The sequence below is a fragment of the Cannabis sativa genome, chromosome 1 (assembly GCF_029168945.1).
Source record: "Cannabis sativa cultivar Pink pepper isolate KNU-18-1 chromosome 1, ASM2916894v1, whole genome shotgun sequence".
NCBI lineage: Eukaryota > Viridiplantae > Streptophyta > Magnoliopsida > Rosales > Cannabaceae > Cannabis > Cannabis sativa.
Window position 1 is genome coordinate 35395124 of NC_083601.1, and position 20583 is coordinate 35415706.

Sequence of the window (20583 nt, forward strand, 5' to 3'; positions counted from 1 at the left end):
TTTGGTTTTGGAGCAACGCTCATTAATTAATTTCATTTCTTTTTCTATCCAATATTTTTATATCTTTTCTGAGGAATATTCTCAAATATGATCTAATTAATTATTATGCTTCACAATATCAAAATTTTTAATGACTATAAATAATCGATTAAATGAGTCGTAATGGTTAGAAATTAGAATACTGATCATGACTCTACGTTTATAAATAAATATTGGTAGAATAATTATTTTTTAATTATAAATAAATATGTAAGTTTAATTTTTTGTGGTAATAACTGTAAGTACTACATTGTCGTTAAATGTTATTGGTATATTTAAACTAATTTTTTTTAAAAAAAATAAAAATTTAGGGACCTAGATCAATTAGAGATTGTCACGTGATAATTTATTTAACACCTAACAGTCGGATATTTACAGAAATTTTAAAATTATAACTTAAATATTATTGCTACAAAAAATTAAACTTAAGTAATATTTATTTGTAATTAAAAATTATTAAATTTAGATTGTTATGCTGCAAATTATTTATAATAGTGTTCAAAACTAGTTTGTTTTTCTACTTTGTAAAGATTGGATCTAGCTAGCAGGTATAATTAATATATAATATAATTTAAAGTATATAATTAATAACATAATAGTTTTATATATCAAGTTGTAAAAAGTATATATATAAACTAGATGCCATATATATGAATCAATATATATATATATAGTACTGATATATAAATAGATATATAGATGATTATTATATATCAATATACCTATTATATTTCATATATACATATATATATAGGCAGCCGATTTTGTGCCCAAATGTGCAAAACACGGAATGGAATCCGTGTACGGCAGGTAGGTCCCACGTTAGAATAGTTATAATTTTTAATTATTTATTTAAGTTGGCAACCGGTTATTCTAGGTTAGGTAACCGGTTGTAAATTTGTATTTTTAATTAAAAAATAAAAAGGTACAATTTAATTACTGTTCACGTCAGTTAAAGTAAAAAAAAGTACAACAGCTTTACTGTTCGTGGCAGTTAATTGTACAAATATACTGTAGGCAGTGGGTCCATGTTGTCGGAGTGGGGTTATTTTGGTATTTTACATCATGTATGTAATTTTGGAATTGTAGTTGAGTACATAATATCACGTACCGAGTACATTAATTGTTTATGCATGCTGTTTAGTAAAATTAGTGTACAAAATATCACGTACCGAGTACAAAATATCACGTACAGAGTACATTCATATTTGTTTCGTAGTACATTGTTAAGAATAATTTGTTATAAATTATGAAATTATGTGTTGGTATATATTGAGTTTTAAGTTGGTGTATTATTTTTATTTTTATTATTGTGTATAAAAAAATACAATTACTATGGAAATTTTTGACCTTATAAGATTGAATTTTCTTGGGTAAAATAATTTATTTGTTCATTAATTATAAATTTGAGATTTGTTGAGATAAATACCTTAAACACGGCAAACATAACATGAAGTATATAAATGTAGAGTTTTTGAAGCAATAACTAGAGTCATAAACCTTAAAACATCAACGGTTAAAAATAGCTAGTTATATATATGAATGACCATAGTATGATTCTTGTGTGGTGGAAGGCGGTTCAGGGAAATACGCGTTGGAGTGTTCATTGAATGAGTCAGTTGTTGGTTGATTGTGTGCTGACTGTTGCCCCTGAGATCCAAAGATTCGTTGACGGCTTGGGCACCGCCGATAATCATGGCCTGATGAGCGACAAATGCGACAATGTCTTGAGTTTCTTGGGATCTGCTCCCCGTTCGGTCCTTCCCTTGATTTCCCGTACCCTTTGTTCTCACAACTTCAGGGTCTTTAATAATGTCGGGGTTGTTACGATATCTTCCAGGGTTGTGGCGTCTGTCCTTCTGGATTGGAACTCATCTCAAATTCTTCCTTCAACATTAGAGTTAGCCGTTCAATCTCTTCCTTTGCACGCGTGTACGAATCCTCTGTTTTTGCTGCATAGAAAGTCAAGTTATAAGTTAATGAGGTGAGAGATCCAAACCTAGCCATCTCATAAATGTGTTGTTGTTCTTGGGCCGGGGGGTTAAAATGTAGGTGGAGATTTGTCTTCGCGGATTTGCTCCATCGCTTCATGAGAAGAGTATTAGGTATTCTTCTGATGTTTAATCTTTTCATTGTAGCCCATAAATGTCTACAAGGGTACCCCTGACTTTCATATAGCATGCGCCTACAAAGTGTAGTGCTCGTTGGCCTTCACAAGAATGAACTCGGTATCGGACTTCCGTGATGCTTTGAAACTTTCCAATGGTGTATATCCGCCACTCTCCTTCTTGCTCCTCACTTATGACAAAATAATTATTCTCTAAATCAAAGTCGCTCAAAGCAACCTTGTGGTACATAGTTCTTTGTGGTAGAATTCAAAGACATTGGTTGTAGTACGTGGTCGAAGCATGTAGGATTAGGTGGGTGAGGTCGAGTGCATCCGCTTTTGAAGTCATTTGCAGCCTCGTTGTGTTCGAGCTTTGAGATCGTCATATCTATGGTTGTTACGAACTCGCGCAAGCAATAATTCTTCTCTAAAAATTTTTTTAGTGGCCGAGTTGATCGATTCGCAACGTTGTGTGGTTCTCATTCCCGCAACGAATGAACCCCTTAAATAAGTTTCTCGCCCATCGTTTTCTTGTGTCGAATGTTGTTTGGCACCATTCATTATCTGTTAGTTGTTGGGTTTCGACGACGTCTAACCATCTTGCTTCGAAATCCTCCTCCTCGTAGTAGTTGTACATTAGATCTTTAAACATTTTCAAGAAGATCGGATCTTTAACCTTTTTGGAAGCATTTGTATTGAGATGCCAAGCACATAGACGGTGTGTCACATCAGGCATGTGTTCCATGATGGCCTCGTTTCATGGCCACATCTTGGTCAGTAACTACAACATTTGGCTTCTTATCTCCATGGCATTCGAGAAATTTTTGAAGTAGCCAACGATAGGATGGAAGCTTCTCGTGGAGGAGTAGAGCGAACCCGAAGATGCATGTGTTGAAATGGTGGTTTACGCCAATGAGAACAGTGAGAGGCTTATTGTACTCATTTGTCATGTAGGTGGTATCAAACCCTAGTACATCCCCAAAAGCCACATAGTCGACACGTGAGTTTCCATCTGCCCAAAATAAGTTAGCCAATCGATTCTCCTCGTCCACCTGATATACAACGAAGAAATTTGGATCCCTCTCTCGCGAGACAATCAAGAAATCCCAACGCTCCTTCCGAGTCCGTCTCTATCTTTTCTTCTCGCTTGGCACCAGCAACCCTGTTGTAGACATCTCGAAGTTGACATGGCATTCTCTCGTAACCTCCACTTTGCAAAGCAACATGAGACATTATGTTGGCAGTTTTAATTCCAACTGAGTTCATCGACCTAACTTGGGCAAGCAAGCCATCGGACACTACTCGGTATGATCTCAAAATTGTACCTCACTTGATGAAGCGAGGTCGTGATTGTGTATTGTGCCGAACTCTTTGCATTTCCAAGTGTTAGATGGTTGTGTGAGTAAAATACGTAATGCCGCTCGACATCCGGTTCTAGTGACATCATGAGGTCTCTTTTTTCTTTGTGTTTCCGTTATTGTGATTCTTTTGTAACCCTCGGAACAACAAACCCACTCGCGCATTACGATGACTCCGTGAGAACGTCGTACATCATCTTTTCTTGTGCCGAAACCCATCCGTTTCGCATACATTTCGTAGAATGCTTCCCATTTTCCCGCTTGTCGAGACTCTTGCCTAGGACGTCACATATTTGAATCTCATTCACTGGTTTTGTGATGTTTAGCTCTGCTGTTATGCTTTCCCATTCGTAGGTTTGTTCCTCATTCATGTTCTCTCGCCCGAGACTCGGCCTCCATATTGTATCTCGTTTGAATTAACAAATTAAATGATAAAGTTAATAGGTAAGGAATGGTTTTCGAGAAAGATAAAAAAAGGACTTACTGATAAGTAACCAATTGTTCCTTCGACGTTAATGTACTGGAGTGGAGTTACAAGTGTTCGATTGTTATTGATATCGAAGAATTAGAGATGAAGACTAAGGGAAAGATAGTGGTGAGTCGATTTAAATTAGATTTTATGAGATTGAATGCCTCGATTGTAGAGTAATATGGGTTGGTGATCACATTTAAGTGTGTTGGGCTGATATTAATGTGCCTCTCAAATATTGGAAACTCTATTCCACTCTCTTCGTACGTTTGAACAAGAAAATAGTACAATTACATTTACTTTTGAATAAATTAATTGGAAAATAATGTTATTGTATGATTTTTGGGTTTAGATATTTTGTTGAGTTGTATGGGTTGGTGGTAACATTTAAAATTGTTGGGCTTATATGAATGGGCCTTTACCAACCTTTTTTAATGAATTAAAACACTTCGTACGTCGTGGATAAAAGTAATAGTACATTTTTGTATTTCGGACAATAAAGATTGAAAAGTAAGGATGTTTTTTTTGTATGAATTGATGACATTTTTTAGTAGAATGGGTAGTTTCTCCCATTTATATATGTTGGGCTGATATTAATGGGCCATTGACCTACATCTTCTTATGAATTAAACCGTCGTTGTACGTTAGAACAGTACCGTAGTACATTAGGTTTTCTGGGAAAACGGGATTGATGAATAATGTTGACATTTGACCATACTACGTACGCCTACACGTGTATTTAACTCGTGTAATTCGTAAATTTAACCACCCCTCTTTTGACACATCGTATGTGCCCAATGGAGTACATCCCGCTTGAGTACAACTAACTAAAAACGTACCGTAGGGTTATTCTCCACGACTTATATAACACACTTCGAGACGTTTTCCAATCCAAACCCTCAAGTTTATAGAGAAATTAACTTGTAATTTAGTTATTAGCATTACATATATCAAGTATGAGTTCAGTCCACACCGGGTTATTTTCAATGGACCAAATGAAGGTATCTATAGTAGGTACGAAGACGCCGTAAGCAAAAACACTAATTTCCGATGCGTCCATAAAAATAATTCGTTATGAATCTTTCATAGAAGCTTTCTCTCGCTTTATGTCTACATGGAGAGACGGGACAATGCTTCAATGGGCGGCAAGTTAGACAACTTTGCTTTGTGTTAATGAGTTTCCCCGCATGTGGGATTCCGATGATGATAATGATGAAGAGGCTATCCCGAATTCCGTTTCCTCACCGTTTGATGAGGGTGAATGCTGCGGTGCAAATAAATCACCCGAACGAGGACAACATGAATGATTCGACCGACAAAGGTGAGGACCGAAATGGAGATGATGTAGAAGTTGGGGACAAAGAAGGAGTGGATACTTCTCCAAAAAACAAGAAATGATGCTTTGTGTTAGTGTCCAAGTTATGTTATTTTATATTTTGATGCTATAATGTACTATCGCATTTGTTATGAAATCTCGTATTTCGGTTTATTTTGCGTATTAATGTCACTTTCCTCATTAATTAATTGTGGAATTAAAAGTGAAGTGAATCATTGTGAAATCACAACCGCAAACGTAAAGAAAATAGACTTAAAATAATATAGTAGAGTTACACACAACTATATATATAATGGAGGTAAGTTCTTCAATCTCATTAAATGGCATAACAAAAAGTTGATAGAACGGCCATATGAGATGAGTTGTAACAAAAGTACACTACATATATATAAAATACCACGATTGAAACCGAACGGATGTTCAATCAAGTTCTATAACTTGAGGGAACTTCCGTTGAGACGGAGGGCTATTGTCTCTGAACGGGGACTTTGGTCGTGAAGGAGTTTCTCTTGGAGTAGTGATTGGTGATTCTTGTTTTACATGAAGTGGGTAGTGGGGTATGGACACCTCGGTGTAGTCGAGAATGTCATCCATGATACCCTCTAATTTTTGTCTTGAAGTGTTGGCTTCTTGCATGAAGTGGGCTGTATGGTACATGTGTGTTCCGCCGCTTGTACGACTCTGCTTGGCCTCCGTGGCTCGTGAATGAGCCTTCCTTGTCGCCTTTTCGTGTTCGTGGAGAACGGACTCCGGCCTTGCACGCTTGGACATCCTGACATGGAGGCTGAACGGAGTCTTGGACTCCGTGACGGTGTACCTACGGGTCTTGTGGAAGAGAAAGGATGCGGTGGGGATTTTGGAGGACTTGTTTCAAAAGGGTTGAAGTTTTGGTAAGGGTCCATTTGATTTAGGAAATAGTAAAACGGGGTTTCAAAATAAATGCTTAGTTTGTAAAACCTAACCTTTACTTATATAGTGGTTTGGTGGGTTGATGTACACGTAATTCGGTTCATGTAATTTAATAATGGATTTTTTTTTTCCCAATTAAACCATTTAATAGTTAATAAATTTTGACAATGGTAATATCCACTTACGACAATCTAAAAAATCCCAATTTACCCATTTAGATAACCAATGTTAATAAGAGTGAATCAAATCCAAACAAAATCTAAGTAATATAAAAAAGTACTATGTGATGTGACATTTTTCTATTAAAAAGAATAGTACGTACGGTTTTTTGATTTAAATAATAATTTCCAGATTTGAAGTAAAAAAAAAATGTCACATCACCATCTTGAAATAATAAGTACATGGTTTAAATGGTGAAATAAAAAATGTGATATGACATCCACTCATTTCAGTAGTCAATAATTTATTAACATTTCACTTGTCCAAATTTTAATAACAAAAATGTGATATTAGTATATTACAAATTTCAACAAATATTAAATCTCCTTAAGTAATATACCTAGGTTTCGTGTTTGCATATAGTATCTTAATTAACTCAAATCAGGGAATCCCATGAGATCTGCATGTACTGAATTTGATTTGACGTTACACTGTGACATCTCTGACGTACGTTATTTAAAGCATATGAAATATTCCATTTAACGTCAGTGAGTACACTGTAGGACGTAGACGAGAAAATTAAATATTGATAAGACAAAGAATTGGTTTTTTTAGTGAGTATGCAGAAATTAAAATTAGAGGAAATTAATAGTCCATACTTGGGTAAGAAGATTACAATATTTGGACAATTTTGAAATAATTCCCAACAATATAAGAATGTGGACTATTAAGAATGGGTAGTAGTCCAAATTTAGTACAACTCGTAAATAGGAAATGGTTGAAACTGTATTAAAATAAGTATTTTACGAATAAATATGTACGAAATTATAGTTTACATTTGACAACAACTTCTAATTATCTCATTAAATTCAAATATTGAGTAAACATAATTGCACCATACTGTATTTACGGTGTGACGTACTGTGCACAGATATTGATGTACTTTATTTTCAAACTTGAACTTATTGAGATATGGGAGATCCATCTTCTGCCGTACATTGAAATACGTCACAAATATATTTGCTAATTAATTTTTGGGAACCACATTACAATTTTTCACATATTTATTTAAACATTACAAATTTCCAATATTAAAAGTGAACACCCAACTACCATTACCATTAAGATGTTATGAATCCGTGTTGGTAAAATTAATATTAAATATTTTCATTTAAAACCTGATTTGACTAGACTGTACACCCTATCAATCAAGATGACTTTGTCAATGCATTGGAAAAAGACATTTGGAAAATCCAACCCAAATTGTGAAGTGAGTTCAAATTTCAAATTAAATAATATTTAAAAATAATAATTAATAATTTCAAAGGTATTACTAATTACTTCGATAGTAATTATATGTCATTATTTCACTAATTTTGTACCATTAATCCGTATAAGGTCACAACATTATGGTGTACCATCTACTTTGAAAACACTAGCTCATCCACTTATTTTATTTTGGAATTATTTTTTAAAATATGACATTGCAAGTGTTGTTCGTAACTTATTGGAAATAGTGAAACTCAATGGCACATATTGAGTGAACATATTTCCATTCCAAATAAAATTTAAGTTTACAACATAAAGACATACACAATAGAACGAGAATTTGTACATAACTTAGTTGTATCCCAAAATAAATTAATTAGGATGTTTTTTACACCGAAAAATGTAGGTTGTATTGAGATATACTATAATATCAAGTACTATTATCACATGATGCTTTATCCGACTCAAGACTTTAGTTTTCCACCCCGCGTGTCGATTTTCGTCCGGTGTTTGGCGCACCGACGGCCGTGTCAAATATGATTACACTCATCCGCCGATGGCCTTGTGGACTACGGGAGGTTGGGTAGGTTCGGTTGGGTGGGAGATTTGGCGGCGTCTCAAGTAGTTCCCTCCACCTAATCCACCGTCCGAACACTTCGTCAACATTACTCGAATATACATGTAGCGCGTACATAAAATTTCTAAGAATCAATTTGTAATAATATAATATTGAAAAAAAGTAGACAAAAATAGTTGAGTTATTACCCAGATTTATTATGAGATGATTGATTGAATTCTTGAAATTTCCTTAATGCATATACAACACACGGTTGTATTGCATACCAATCCTTCGTTTACACATCTTCACTTCGGTGCAACAACAATACATAATTTATTTTTTTCATATATTATCCCTACACATATGTGTACAGGAAGGGAGTGAGTTCTCTAGGAAAGAGAACAATACTAAATTGAGGTGTGAAGGAGTAAGGACGGTAGAGGGGTATATATAGTACTTGTGGATGTGATTGTGTTGTGTAGTCTTTTCAAAAATTAAAAAATAATAATTAATAGAAACTAGTACGGCTAAAGATGGGGTGATATGACACCAATACAAACCCGATTTTGTCAATGCATTGAAAACCGTTACTTCAACATACCCAACCAACTAATAAATTTTCCTTAGAAGACGTAATTTGAACCAACCTATTGACCGGTTTTTGTTATGGTTTGGTTCAGTTTGTACGTGTAAGAAATTAGTACAATTTGTGAGAGAAAAAGTTGTTATTAGTTTGTATTTGAATTCTAATGTCCAATAATCAGTTGACATGTGTAGGATGTATTACCTTCTTTAATAAAATAAAAAATAGTTATTTAAATATACAAACCTTTGAAGTCAATATGAATGAAAATAATGTGTGTCATTTAAATATACATTTTGAATTTTCAACTGGGTTAATATCAAAGAAACTTAATGTTAATAGAATCTCAAACAAGTACATACGATGTGACATATAACTATGTAAAACTCGGCTAAGTACGTTTTTACAATAAAATAATAATTTCAACACTTAAAGTAAACAACAAATCCTTCAAAACCCTAAAAAACAATTTTAAATAAATGAGGAAGACCTTTTTTGTATTTTAAAATAATAAACATTTTAATAATATTTTCCCATCAATCCATATACGGTCAAATCCGCAGGTTGTACATGAGGAAGCAATTTGACCTAAGACCGTAAAAAACGCTGACATTCGCCTCCCGCATATCTTTTCTTCAAGAGTCTGGCGCACCGTTGTGTCAAATATAATAACACTCATTCCTCGGTCGCCTTGTGCACTCGGGAGGTTAAGGTTCGGTAGGATGACATATTTGGGTGGCCGTTTTGGAAGTAGTTCCCGCCACCCTAGTCCACCCATCCCAAACCTTCGTCAACATTTCTGAATACACATGTACCACATACATAAAATTTTTAAGAAACAATTTGTAATAATATAATATTGAAATAAATAGACATAAAGAGTGGAGTTATTACCAAAATTTGTTATGAGATGATTTATTGAATTGCCGAAATTCCTTGATGCACCTACAACACACGGTTGCGGTGCATACCAATCCTTACGTTTGCACATCTTCACTTTGGTGCAACAACAATACATAATTTATTTTTTTAATATATTATACACACGTCTACATATAGGGAGTGAGTTCGTAGGGTAGAAAACACTACGAAATTGTGAAGGAGTAAGGAGAGGGAGAGGGGTATATATAGTACTTGTGGATGTGATTGTTGAGTGTAGTCTTCACAAAAATTTAAAAATAATAATTAATAATATAACCCTAGGTACGGCTACAAATAACCTAAAGCTATTTATTTGACTTTTTCAATCCCTTGAAAAACGTAGTATCAACAAACCCAACCCCCTACTAACTTTTCCTTGGAAGACGTAATTGGAACCAATATGCATGCTCGGTGACAACATTGAATTGGTTCACTGTGCTAAACAAAAATTATGTATTTAAATAAGGTAAATGTTGCTCCCATTGTTATCACATGTAGCAACAAATATCCTAATATTATGTCCAATTAAACATGTGTGGCCAAATGAATAAGAAATTAAATTAGGATGTTTACTAATAATGAAAACTCAATATTTATTTAAATACGATTTTAATATTTCATTAAAATATTATTCGTTGGAGTAAATATTGCAATATTTTTTGTAAGATTACATTAACGTATCAATCGTTGGAATCAAGATTACAATCAGTGGCGGAATCAAACTTAGTCTTAGGAGGGGCCTAAGTATGTTGATTTTTTTAGCATAAGGATAAAGATTTTTTGTTCTTTTGTAGGACAAATATGAAGAATTTAGTACATTGAGAGCATAGGGTAAATTTATAGTATACCCCTTAAGGGGTTGTATTTGTTTTAGCATTCAGGACAACTTTTAGTGAACTATTTTTCCATAATTGCGTACATTACAATTATTGAAAATTTTTAGAAAATTTCGAATAGTATATAGTGTAAAAAATAAGGTTTAAATATTTAGTTGAATATACGACTGTTTTTTCTTATACGTGTGGTAAATAACTATTTGAGCTTTATTTTCGATCGTAAACTATTAAAAATTTTTTGAAAATTTTATATATGGTCCTAAATAAGTACATCGTATGCGATTATGAAAAAAAAAGACCAAAAATTTTTGGGTGATTCTACAATGCACCCCTTAAAAGGGGTGCAGTAATGCACCCTTACCTATTTCGACATTGAGAATAAATTTGAAGTGTAATTTTTTTTTCATATTCATATTCGTTTACGTTATAGTTAATTAAGATATTCTATAAAATTGTGACAAATTCGGAATAATTTACAATATAGAAAGTAGTGTTCAAACAATCTATTTCACACGCTTATAAAATAAAATAGTCACGTGTGCAACACACTTTTTGAATCCTATTTTTTCGGCGTGTTAAAATTTTTCAAATTTCTTAAAATTTTACAGGATATCTTAAATAGAAATAACGTACACGACCATAAGAAAAAATTTGACTAGAAAATTATTTAGATTCTAAAACAAATATGGTGCATCAATATATTCATTTAAAAAGGAGTGGTGTATTGTAAAATTTTCCAAAACTTTTTTAGATGCCGAAATAGATAGCACGTCTACCAGAACGATATTGATACAATTCTAAACAAAATTGTTTTAGTATAAAAGCATAAATAATCATTGGCCCATTTATGAGCTTTTGAGTTTTGAAATAGTCAATTTTCTATCAAGAAATATATATTTAAAAAAAAAGCAATTAATATAGATATACATTTAAAAATCAAAATGTGAGGAGGGGCCATGGTCCCAGCAACATAGTACCGCCATTGATTACAATAATTTTTTGAATACTATATAAATATAGATATTTAATAACAAAACTGTATAATGTTATGAATACAATAGTACTTTAAGACAAGAAGTGACTCTAGTTGTTGACCGAGGTTTTCGGCAACTAATAAAATATGAATATAATAATGAGCTATAAGAAAGCGAGATGAAGACTTTTTACGTGGTTGGGGCGTTAATGAGCCTTAGTCCACGAGCCACTGATATTTATGGATGTTTTAATACAGCTCTTACACTTGGGAGAATGTTTCTCTCTTTAATACAAAGAATGTTCTTGGTGAGTTTTTTCTCTGTTTGCTCTTAAGCAGCCAAGATTCTCCGACCCCATTAAATGAGCTTTGAGGGGGTATTTATAGTGTTTGAGTGGGGCAATCCCTAGAGTTGTACTTACACATGTGTCTGTAAGTATCCATAAAGTTGGGCATTTCCGATGAATATACCATGGGTGATGCATGGTGAAATCCCTAGGTGCTGTAGGGTTTTTATGGAGAATGTCCTTTTTTTCTTATGATTGACGTGACTCTTCGCAGAGTAGCCGTCGCTAGACTTAAATGATCATTACTGTAGAATAGTGAATCCGGTACGCTTCATGATGAACTGAGTACACACCCCGCAAGAATGTGAGTGCTACGAAAGGTTGCCGATCGCCGCTCATTACAACCCTAGCCCGAGAGGACGTTCAGTGAGTTGATCCTGAGGATAGTGACTGCGCTACGCAAATGCTAACCCGAGTACTTACCGTGACTCGCATTAACCGAAAACACCGCCCGTAACAAAGGTGAGTGATGTGAAAGGTTGACTGCCGCTCGTTAGAACCCTAGCCCGAGAGGACGTTCAGTGAGTTGATCCTGAGGATAGTGACTCTGCTACACCAATGCTAACCTGAGTACTTACTGTGACTCGCATTAACCCGTAAAACACCCCAAGAACAATGTGAGTGCTACGAAAGGTTGGATCGCCGCTCGTTAGAACCCTAGCCCGAGAGGACGTTCGGTGAGTTGATCCCGAGGATAGTGACTCGCTACACCAATGCTAACCCGAGTACTTACCGTGACTCGCATTAACCGAAAACACCCCAAGAATAAAGGTGAGTGCTACGAAAGGTTGACCGCCGCTCGTTAGAACCCTAGCCCGAGAGGACGTTCGGTGAGTTGATCCCGAGGATAGTGACTCGCTACACCAATGCTAACCCGAGTACTTACCGTGACTCGCATTAACCGGAAAACACCCCAAGAATAACGAGTGTGAGTGCTACGAAAGGTTGACTGCCGCTCGTTAGAACCCTAGCCCGAGAGGACGTTCAGTGAGTTGATCCTGAGGATAGTGACTCTGCTACACCAATGCTAACCTGAGTACTTACTGTGACTCGCATTAACCAAAAAACACCGCCTGTAGCAAAGGTGAGTGCCGTGAAAGGTTGACCGCCGCTCATTAGAACCCTAGCCCGAGAGGACGTTCAGTGAGTTGATCCTGAGGATAGTGACTCTGCTACACCAATGCTAACCTGAGTACTTACTGTGACTCGCATTAACCTGTGTGTCAGAGATACTGATAGTAACAGGATGTTCATTGTTACCATAACGAACCCCCCGTGAAGAATTGTAAATTTGTAAAAAATATTCCAACATGTAATTTTCGGCTTCATGACAGAGATACTGATAGTAACAGGATGTTCACTGTAGACAACATTATTTTTTTTTATATATAATATTAAAAAAAACTACATAATTATAAAGAAATATTAATCAAGACTTTTATAAATGTATTTGTTTGTATTTTTATATCATTAAGTGTGGTAATAATATATTCGGGTGTTTGCAGTGTCGGTAGTGTAGTTTTTGACCCTTTTTTTTTTAACCAATCCATACATGCGGTTTTTCCAATTTCTCAAACCGCAGTCGCACCGCGAAACTAAAAATCGCAGAACTCGCACTGCGGAAAATGGTGCGATGCGGCATCGTTTTTTCCATTTGGACTATTACCAATAATTAAACTATCACAAATACAACAAAACTTGAGTAACAATTGTGAAAAATTAAATTTCAATCAACGTAAATTAAAATATTTAATGTTTACTAATATTGGCATCCCTACTAATATTATTTAATGGATTTAACAAATATTTAGTAATGTAATATGGGACGTACACTGTTCAATTGATGGACCTTGTCAATTCACACAACACTAAAATATTATTTTAAAAGAAAGGACCGGTTGAGACATGACATGATACGCTTCCCAACGAAACAATCAGCCATGCCCTATTATGTTGTACGAATTAGGTTTTGAAATTGGGGTTTATTTTGGCACCAAGATTGATAATGTTAGAAAACTTTTTAAAAAAATTCATTTTCCCACCACTAACTCATTTGGAACAGCCTATATATAAACAGGTGCCCCCTTTACTTGTGAGTGACACACATTATCTCCACCATAGTTAGAAAAAAAAAAAAAAAATTTGTACACCTCACTCAGAAATTATAGTACATCGCACATGGTGGCTGGTGGTGGAGAAGACTCATGCGGGTTCGATGGGGGTGGTCCGCCTTGGAGAAATTCACTTCAGGGACACCCCCATTGCTACTGTGGTGATCTAGCTTATGTTTGGACTTCTAGTAGTAGAGCAAATCCTGGTCGTCGATTCTTCGGATGTCCACACTATGTAAGAGTTTTGTCTTTTTAGATTCAAAAGTACTTCTCATTTATGTTTTCTGTACTTAGGCAGCCATGATAAACTAATAGGGTTATTTTCAACTCAGGAGAACGATGAAAGTCGAGGATGTGATTACTTTTGTTGGATCGATAAATCACATGGTAAGAGAAGTACAGATGCTACACCTGGATTGCGAAACCAAATCAAGATTTTCGAAGAAGATAAGAAACGCAATGAGAATGTTATTAGAAAATTAATTTTTATCATTTTTATTTGCCTTCTCATCATTGTCCAACTTATATTGCGTTGAAGATATGGGTTGTCCCAAAATGCAAATGTTTTGTATGTCTTATGTTCTCAAAACTTGTTTAACTTAATTGTGTAGATCTTAATAGAACCGTGTGGATGATGACGAAAATTTCATTTGGTATGAAGTACCCACAACGTTCTCAAAATTTTATGTTTTCTACATTTCTAATTTCTGTAGCAAATTTCGTCAATGGGTTCAATGTGAAGTTGCAAAATTGTATATTATTCACATCTTCGTATTTGTTATGTGAAGTAGCGCAATGAGAATGTTCTATATTCCATATTTTTCCTCATTACTATGTTATGAAAAACCATATTTAAGGGGGCTATTGTTTATTTACATTTGGTTAGAGTAATGGTACATTTGGTTAGAGTAATGGGAGTTGATATGGTATGGTTTCAATCTTTTTTTTTTTAAATGTTCTCAAAACTCAGTTTAAAGTTGAATGACTACAAAGATTTGGTAACTAACATCAAACAATTAACAAGTGACCTTTGTCGTTATTTGTAATGTCATAGTACATGTGTTTTGAAAATACGGTTTAAGGAAAAATCGGTTTAAAGTTTAATGACTACAAAGATTTGGTAAGATTAGGCAAGTAACATGATTTCCTTCAAATAATTAAGAAGAAGTCACCTCTTCACCAAAAAAACAAATAAAGAAAATTAAGAAGTCACCTTTGTTTTCTGGTTAAATAATTTCTGTGAAGTACAGTCAACTACTTTCAAGTATGGGTACATTGTAAGAGTTGTTATGGTATGAGTACAAAGATTTGCTAAGTATGGTTTAATATATTGTCAAAACTAAAATAAACACAAGTCTGTCAACATAATAACCAGTTCCAAACGTGAACTAATAAAAACAGATGTCTAAATCCAAATGCTCCGAAATCCAAACTAAACAACACACAAATAACACAACCTATGCTCCCAAATCCAAACTACACAACACACTAATCACACGACCTATTAATAACACAACCTATTAATAACACAAGTGTTTTTCACACACTATTCACCATATGAAATCTTAGTCTTGGTAGACTGAAGCCTAGGGGAGGCTCTTGACGGGGGAAACATGTTTGCATTGCGAGACTTCGCTGTACTGAACCGAGGATCGCGTGGAGACTTTGACGGACTACGCAAGGGGCCGAGGACGATGCAAATGAGCTGCCTTGTGCAGCCCTACGATCTTCAACCACTTTGGTACGAATTTCATTTTGTTCATCGGTTATGATCCTCGCGGCCGATTTCCAAACGTGCCTCAACCGGGTGAAACTGTGCCACAATACAGAAACAAAAACAAAAACTTAGAAAATGTAATTAACTCTAATCAACTTCACAGTAAAACACCGAATAAAATTTAAATTACACAACGTTAATCTCAATCAAACTTGCGTAGTACATTCTGAAATATTTAAAAAGTGGTATACCTCATCAACTACTTCTTCCTCATTGGCCACAGCGTCCATGTACTTCATGACGTATACTCCGCAATCTCGGTCATTGTCTTGTTGAGGAAGCCCGCGATCTTTCCTGTCAATTCTGAAATCCACGAAAGTCACATTCTTCGACCTATTCTCCTCAAACAAAAGGTCCAACGTCGACAACTGCAAAGGTATACAATTAGTTAGAGTCAAGTACACAATGAGTTATTCACATCAAACAATGAAACTTTGCAAGTTGACCATTTCTTTCGTAGCCTCCACACGATACTTCTCATTCATTGCGGTGTGTAGGGAGTCCATAAATGAGACAACCTTCGACTTCATATTTACTTCGGCACCAAACCAATGTGGTGCACCTTCTAGAGTCAACACCTAAGACAAACATCTACAATTGAATAGAGGAACAATAAAGTCAAAAATAAATTGAAATTACACACCATATAGATATTCGACACTACAATGACCAATATGCATCGCTAACATATCTCACTTTTCAAAATTACAATTAAGAACGACCATGTGTATATGATGAAGTACCTTGACGCATTTTTCGAAGTTGTCTTCGTAAAACAGTTTTGACCACTCCCGGTCTTTCGCAATCCTCTTCACATTAAACGAACCGAGAGTTTTTTGCTGCAAAAGCATTGTTCATCTTCTCAAGTAACAGAAATTACAACCAAACCGAATTACAAAATTTAAAATAAGTCGTACAAAGAAAGCAATTACCGAGATGCGAGTGGGCATGTACCAAACACGAGGTTGGTCAGGTAATCGACTATCACGTTCGTACTTGTTCATTAGTATAGAAAAACAGTCAATGATCTGCAACAAAATGAAATATGATTTACACATGTACAATAAATGATACATATTTAGTTAATACTTTGACACTTACGGATCCCTCAACTTCTCGCAACGGTCGCAACGATGCCATGCACCTCCTATCCACTTCAAACTTTCGAAATTTCGCAAGCACATATCTGATTCAATTGTAATCAATGTAACTGTTATTAAAAATTTCTACAAGTATATCATAATGAGAAATACGAAAATAACATTTACTTACCCCGGATCTAACGTGTTGCTAAAAATAAACTTGTAAAACCCATATTGGTTACGGGGGATCGCTTCCTTCGTCTTGAATGGCCCGACAACAGTTCTGCCCGACTCAATGAATTGCTCGTACGCCTTATCGTTGAAGTCATCCTCAATTAAAGGCACATTCTCCGACTGTGACTTCTTTGATTTGACGGGGGCTTTGCCTTTATTCCAGAAAGATGCCACTTCGAGTATATCAAAGTCCTCATCGTCGAAGGTCTTATGTGCAGCACCTTCATCTTCAACAGATTTTGTAACAGATAGTGAAGGCGTACTTACAGAATCCACCACATTTTCGTCGGATAGACCAACAACATTAGTCTTCGAACGGACAGGGGACTTCAACGGGGACTCCTCCACGGCCTGGCTGCACTCCGCCTTCTTCCCCGTTTCCGCAGCAGCATCCTCCTCCAACTCTCGGTCAATACCACCTACACCTTCTCCTTTGTCCATAAATTTCAAAGAAAATGATCTCAACTGAGACTTTAACTCATTCGAGATGTACTCCTTCAACTCGTTGATAGAGCTGACAAAGTGGTCACTGCTCTTTCTTCCTTCCGAGTCCGAGTAGTAGTTGGGCAGTATTACGGGATTCGAAGTGAGCGTTATCTGTTAAACATAACAAATTTAATTTTTCAAACCCAAAATAATTAATATCAACTGAAATCACTTTACCACATTGTAACCAAAATTCGATGTACCTTGTCGCTGTTGGGACCCCCATTGTCTTTCACAAATTTGTAAGCGGACTTACATTGTTTACTACCCCAAAAATCAACGGGGAGCACTGTTCGGTCGACATATCCAAAGTTCCACTCCACGTGAGTCAAGTACACCAACTGTCACAAACAAACAATGTATTGGTAATACATTCGACTAATAAATGACAATATTATATTATAAACTGAATAAACACATTTACATAATTGAAAGATAACAAAATCAATGTACCTGGAGGAATAAGGTGCAGCCAGATACATTCTTCGTCGCCTTATTTCGGAATCTGAAAATTGAGTTCATCAGATACCTGAACCCCGCAGTCGCCCAGTTCTTGTGGCGAATGTCCCTGGTAACCCTAAGGGAGTGCAAGTACCCCGAAGTGATATCGACCCCCGTTTTCGGCGCAAGGACTGTCCCTATGACCACCAAAGAAAATTTAATGAGAAATAGGCTGTCTGCCTCAACGCACTCCAACAAAGATTTCTCCAACATTGTCAAGGACACGGTGTACTCGACAACGTTCAATATCTCCTCCAGATATCGAGTGTCACTATCACCCTCGGTGACTACAGGATCCCCTCCGTCGTCCACCCCCATAACATCTCCGAACATCGCGGCAGATAAGTGAATTTTCCTCCCATACAAATCCAGTATGCTAGTGGTTGGGTCAACATGTTTGATTAACCAACTCACTAGTCGGGTGTCAACGTATGGTGCATCCTCTCTGATGAATGATCCAAATCCAAAGATTTTGGATCACATCTTTCTGCTCCAGGTTCAGGTTCTTGCAAATCCTCATTAAACGGTTGAAGGAGCATCGACCGTACACAGATGCTTCTTCACTATCAGGAGCACCCTCTTCCTCATCCACCTCCACTTTCTTCCCCTTGGCATCAGCTGCCTTTGGTTTCCTCCCTTGTTTGCACAAACGCCCTTCTTAGCGGGATTAGGGTTAGGGTCATAGCTTCTCCACTCAGACTTCTCCTCGTCGGTGAAACCTTTATATTGCACTTTTAATTTGTCGGTAGCCTGTAATATGAGGCAAACTTACATCAACTACAGAGTACATGGAAAGAATCGTAAAGTACGTCAAACAACCCTACGTCAATTACAGACAATTGATATAAAAAAATTAAGTAACAGTCGACATCAAACCTCTTTCTCAGTTAATCCCTTCTCAGCTGCTCGAAGGGCTTTGTAGTTCGCATTGCTACATATGGACATAATTTCAATCAAATATATAATAAAATAAATGTCAACCATCAATCACACGAGTAAACAACTATCCATCATTCAAAACTTACAAGAAATTTCTCCAACCAACCGCATTATCGTTCGGCTCGGGGGTGACATCCTTCTTTACGGGTTCATTTCCCCCTTTCCTTTTGCGTTTCCCAGCCATGTATGATGAACCTAACCAAATTAAAGATAAACAAATTTAAACAATAAGGACTACATATTTCAACAAATACACTATATAAAAAAAAAAATTGACCAAAACACAATGAAAATCGTGCATTGTAATCACCCAAAATCACAGCAAATCAACTTAACCATTCGGCATTGGAAAAATTCAGATTTCAAACACACATTTCATGCTTCTTGCATGTTACACATTAAAGTACATTAAAATGATGTGAAACTCTTTTCAACTAAATGATTTCCAATACTCAAAATTTATACGACAACACTTCCACAACCAAAACAATGAACAAAACAACACTTAACTACTAACTCTCATAACCAAAAAGTGGTACAAACGAGTTGGTACAATTCGTGAGAACCAACAACATAAAGCACACACATGAATAGACAAAATTCCCCCAAACTTAACCAATCTAGGTACCTTGTACCTCTTAATTCATGATGAACAGAGTACAAAGCCATTTGGAAAACATTTAATATCAGAATTAACAAAACAATGCTTCACTACTAACTGTCATAACCATTTCAATAACTTTTCCAATAATTGATATACACAAAAAAACAAAACTGCCATAGTTTTTATCAATAGTGTATCTCATTAACTCATGAATCTTCTGTCTAAACCATCCAATTTTTCAAAATAAATTCATAACAATAGGAAAATACAAACTACAACTTCTAATTAAAGTACAAAAATCACTCACTACCCAACACATGACAGCCATCACCATTTCATTGTTTTCCTTTCTTTCAATTTTTTTTTTTGGTCAATAAAATTGATTTCCGAAAACAATTATTTTTCAGCAACACTGTACATACCAATGTTTACATTGTTTTTCTTTCTTTCATTACATTCTTTCATTAAAATTGTTTCACTGCAAGGGTATAAATTAATCCAACACACTTTCACAATAAATCAACAAACAAAAAGGGTAAACACATGAATCGAATCAAAACTACTTCCTAGTACTGTGTAAAATTGGGGAACATAAAATGTACCTTCAATTTTCTGCAACCCGTGAATCAAAACTTCTTGAATAAGCAGATTTAAGGCCTGTAAAACGGATTAAAACTACTCAATAAACCAAAAATGGAACAGAAAAAATAAATACGCAATGCAAATACACGGATTGAACACCACATCACAATTTTGACAAATACTTTACTATCCAACTTAACCCAAACTGAGAAACAAATTAAGTTTTCTTTTTCCATGAATGACAAATGCATTACTATCCAACTTAACCCAAACTGAGAAACAAATTAAGTTTTCTTGTTCTATCTGCATAACTTTGAAATTTCCACTTTTTTGACTATATATTTTACAACAAAAATTCCATTTTAATAAAAAAAATAACAATAATATGTAAAATATAACGAA

General features: G+C 35.4%; 3 protein-coding genes and 1 long non-coding RNA gene across 5 annotated transcripts; 1 reads left to right on the forward strand and 3 right to left on the reverse strand.

Moving 5' to 3' along the window:
* Positions 1-803: 803 nt before the first annotated feature.
* Positions 804-14804, forward strand: LOC133033512 (uncharacterized). Of its 2 annotated transcripts, XR_009685633.1 has the most exons (3): positions 804-849; positions 13928-14211; positions 14309-14804. It is a non-coding gene; the product is annotated as an uncharacterized LOC133033512 (long non-coding RNA). The 2 variants fall into 2 exon arrangements; XR_009685632.1 differs by lacking the exon at positions 804-849 and having other exon boundaries at positions 13537-14211.
* A 931-nt stretch (positions 14805-15735) lies between these two features.
* On the reverse strand, positions 15736-16323 carry LOC133034270 (uncharacterized). Its single transcript, XM_061109323.1, has 3 exons — positions 16200-16323; positions 15945-16121; positions 15736-15789 (listed from the first exon to the last, which is right to left on the reverse strand). Exons 1-3 carry the CDS (start codon positions 16281-16283, stop codon positions 15736-15738), a joined length of 315 nt encoding a protein of 104 aa, XP_060965306.1. The 5' UTR covers positions 16284-16323.
* Positions 16324-16406: 83 nt separating this feature from the next.
* Positions 16407-18516, reverse strand: LOC133033513 (uncharacterized). Its single transcript, XM_061108323.1, has 6 exons — positions 18009-18516; positions 17759-17896; positions 17026-17666; positions 16855-16939; positions 16686-16781; positions 16407-16592 (listed from the first exon to the last, which is right to left on the reverse strand). Exons 1-6 carry the CDS (start codon positions 18387-18389, stop codon positions 16446-16448), a joined length of 1488 nt encoding a protein of 495 aa, XP_060964306.1. The 5' UTR covers positions 18390-18516; the 3' UTR covers positions 16407-16445.
* A 59-nt stretch (positions 18517-18575) lies between these two features.
* LOC133034272 (uncharacterized) lies at positions 18576-20436 on the reverse strand. Its single transcript, XM_061109326.1, has 4 exons — positions 20202-20436; positions 19082-19190; positions 18933-18987; positions 18576-18806 (listed from the first exon to the last, which is right to left on the reverse strand). The coding sequence occupies exons 2-4, from the start codon at positions 19177-19179 to the stop codon at positions 18576-18578; spliced, it is 384 nt and encodes a 127-aa protein (XP_060965309.1). The 5' UTR covers positions 19180-19190; positions 20202-20436.
* Between the last annotated feature and the right edge of the window lie 147 nt (positions 20437-20583).

Bases quoted from the DNA above. Each gene is read 5' to 3' on its own strand.
- LOC133034270 (XM_061109323.1), bottom strand. From the start codon at position 16,283: ATGAAGTCGAAGGTTGTCTCATTTATGGACTCCCTACACACCGCAATG. The intron at 16,122-16,199 runs GTCAACTTGCAA...ATACCTTTGCAG, and splicing joins TGGAGGCTACGAAAGAAATG to TTGTCGACGTTGGACCTTTT. The intron at 15,790-15,944 runs GTATACCACTTT...ATTGTGGCACAG, and splicing joins AGGAAGAAGTAGTTGATGAG to TTTCACCCGGTTGAGGCACG.
- LOC133033513 (XM_061108323.1), bottom strand. From the start codon at position 18,389: ATGTTCGGAGATGTTATGGGGGTGGACGACGGAGGGGATCCTGTAGTC. The intron at 16,940-17,025 runs GTAAGTAAATGT...CAATTGAATCAG, and splicing joins AGCAACACGTTAGATCCGGG to ATATGTGCTTGCGAAATTTC. The intron at 16,593-16,685 runs GTAATTGCTTTC...ATGCTTTTGCAG, and splicing joins ACATGCCCACTCGCATCTCG to CAAAAAACTCTCGGTTCGTT.
- LOC133034272 (XM_061109326.1), bottom strand. From the start codon at position 19,179: ATGGCTGGGAAACGCAAAAGGAAAGGGGGAAATGAACCCGTAAAGAAG. The intron at 18,988-19,081 runs GTAAGTTTTGAA...GTCCATATGTAG, and splicing joins GTTGGTTGGAGAAATTTCTT to CAATGCGAACTACAAAGCCC. The intron at 18,807-18,932 runs GTTTGATGTCGA...CTCATATTACAG, and splicing joins AGGGATTAACTGAGAAAGAG to GCTACCGACAAATTAAAAGT.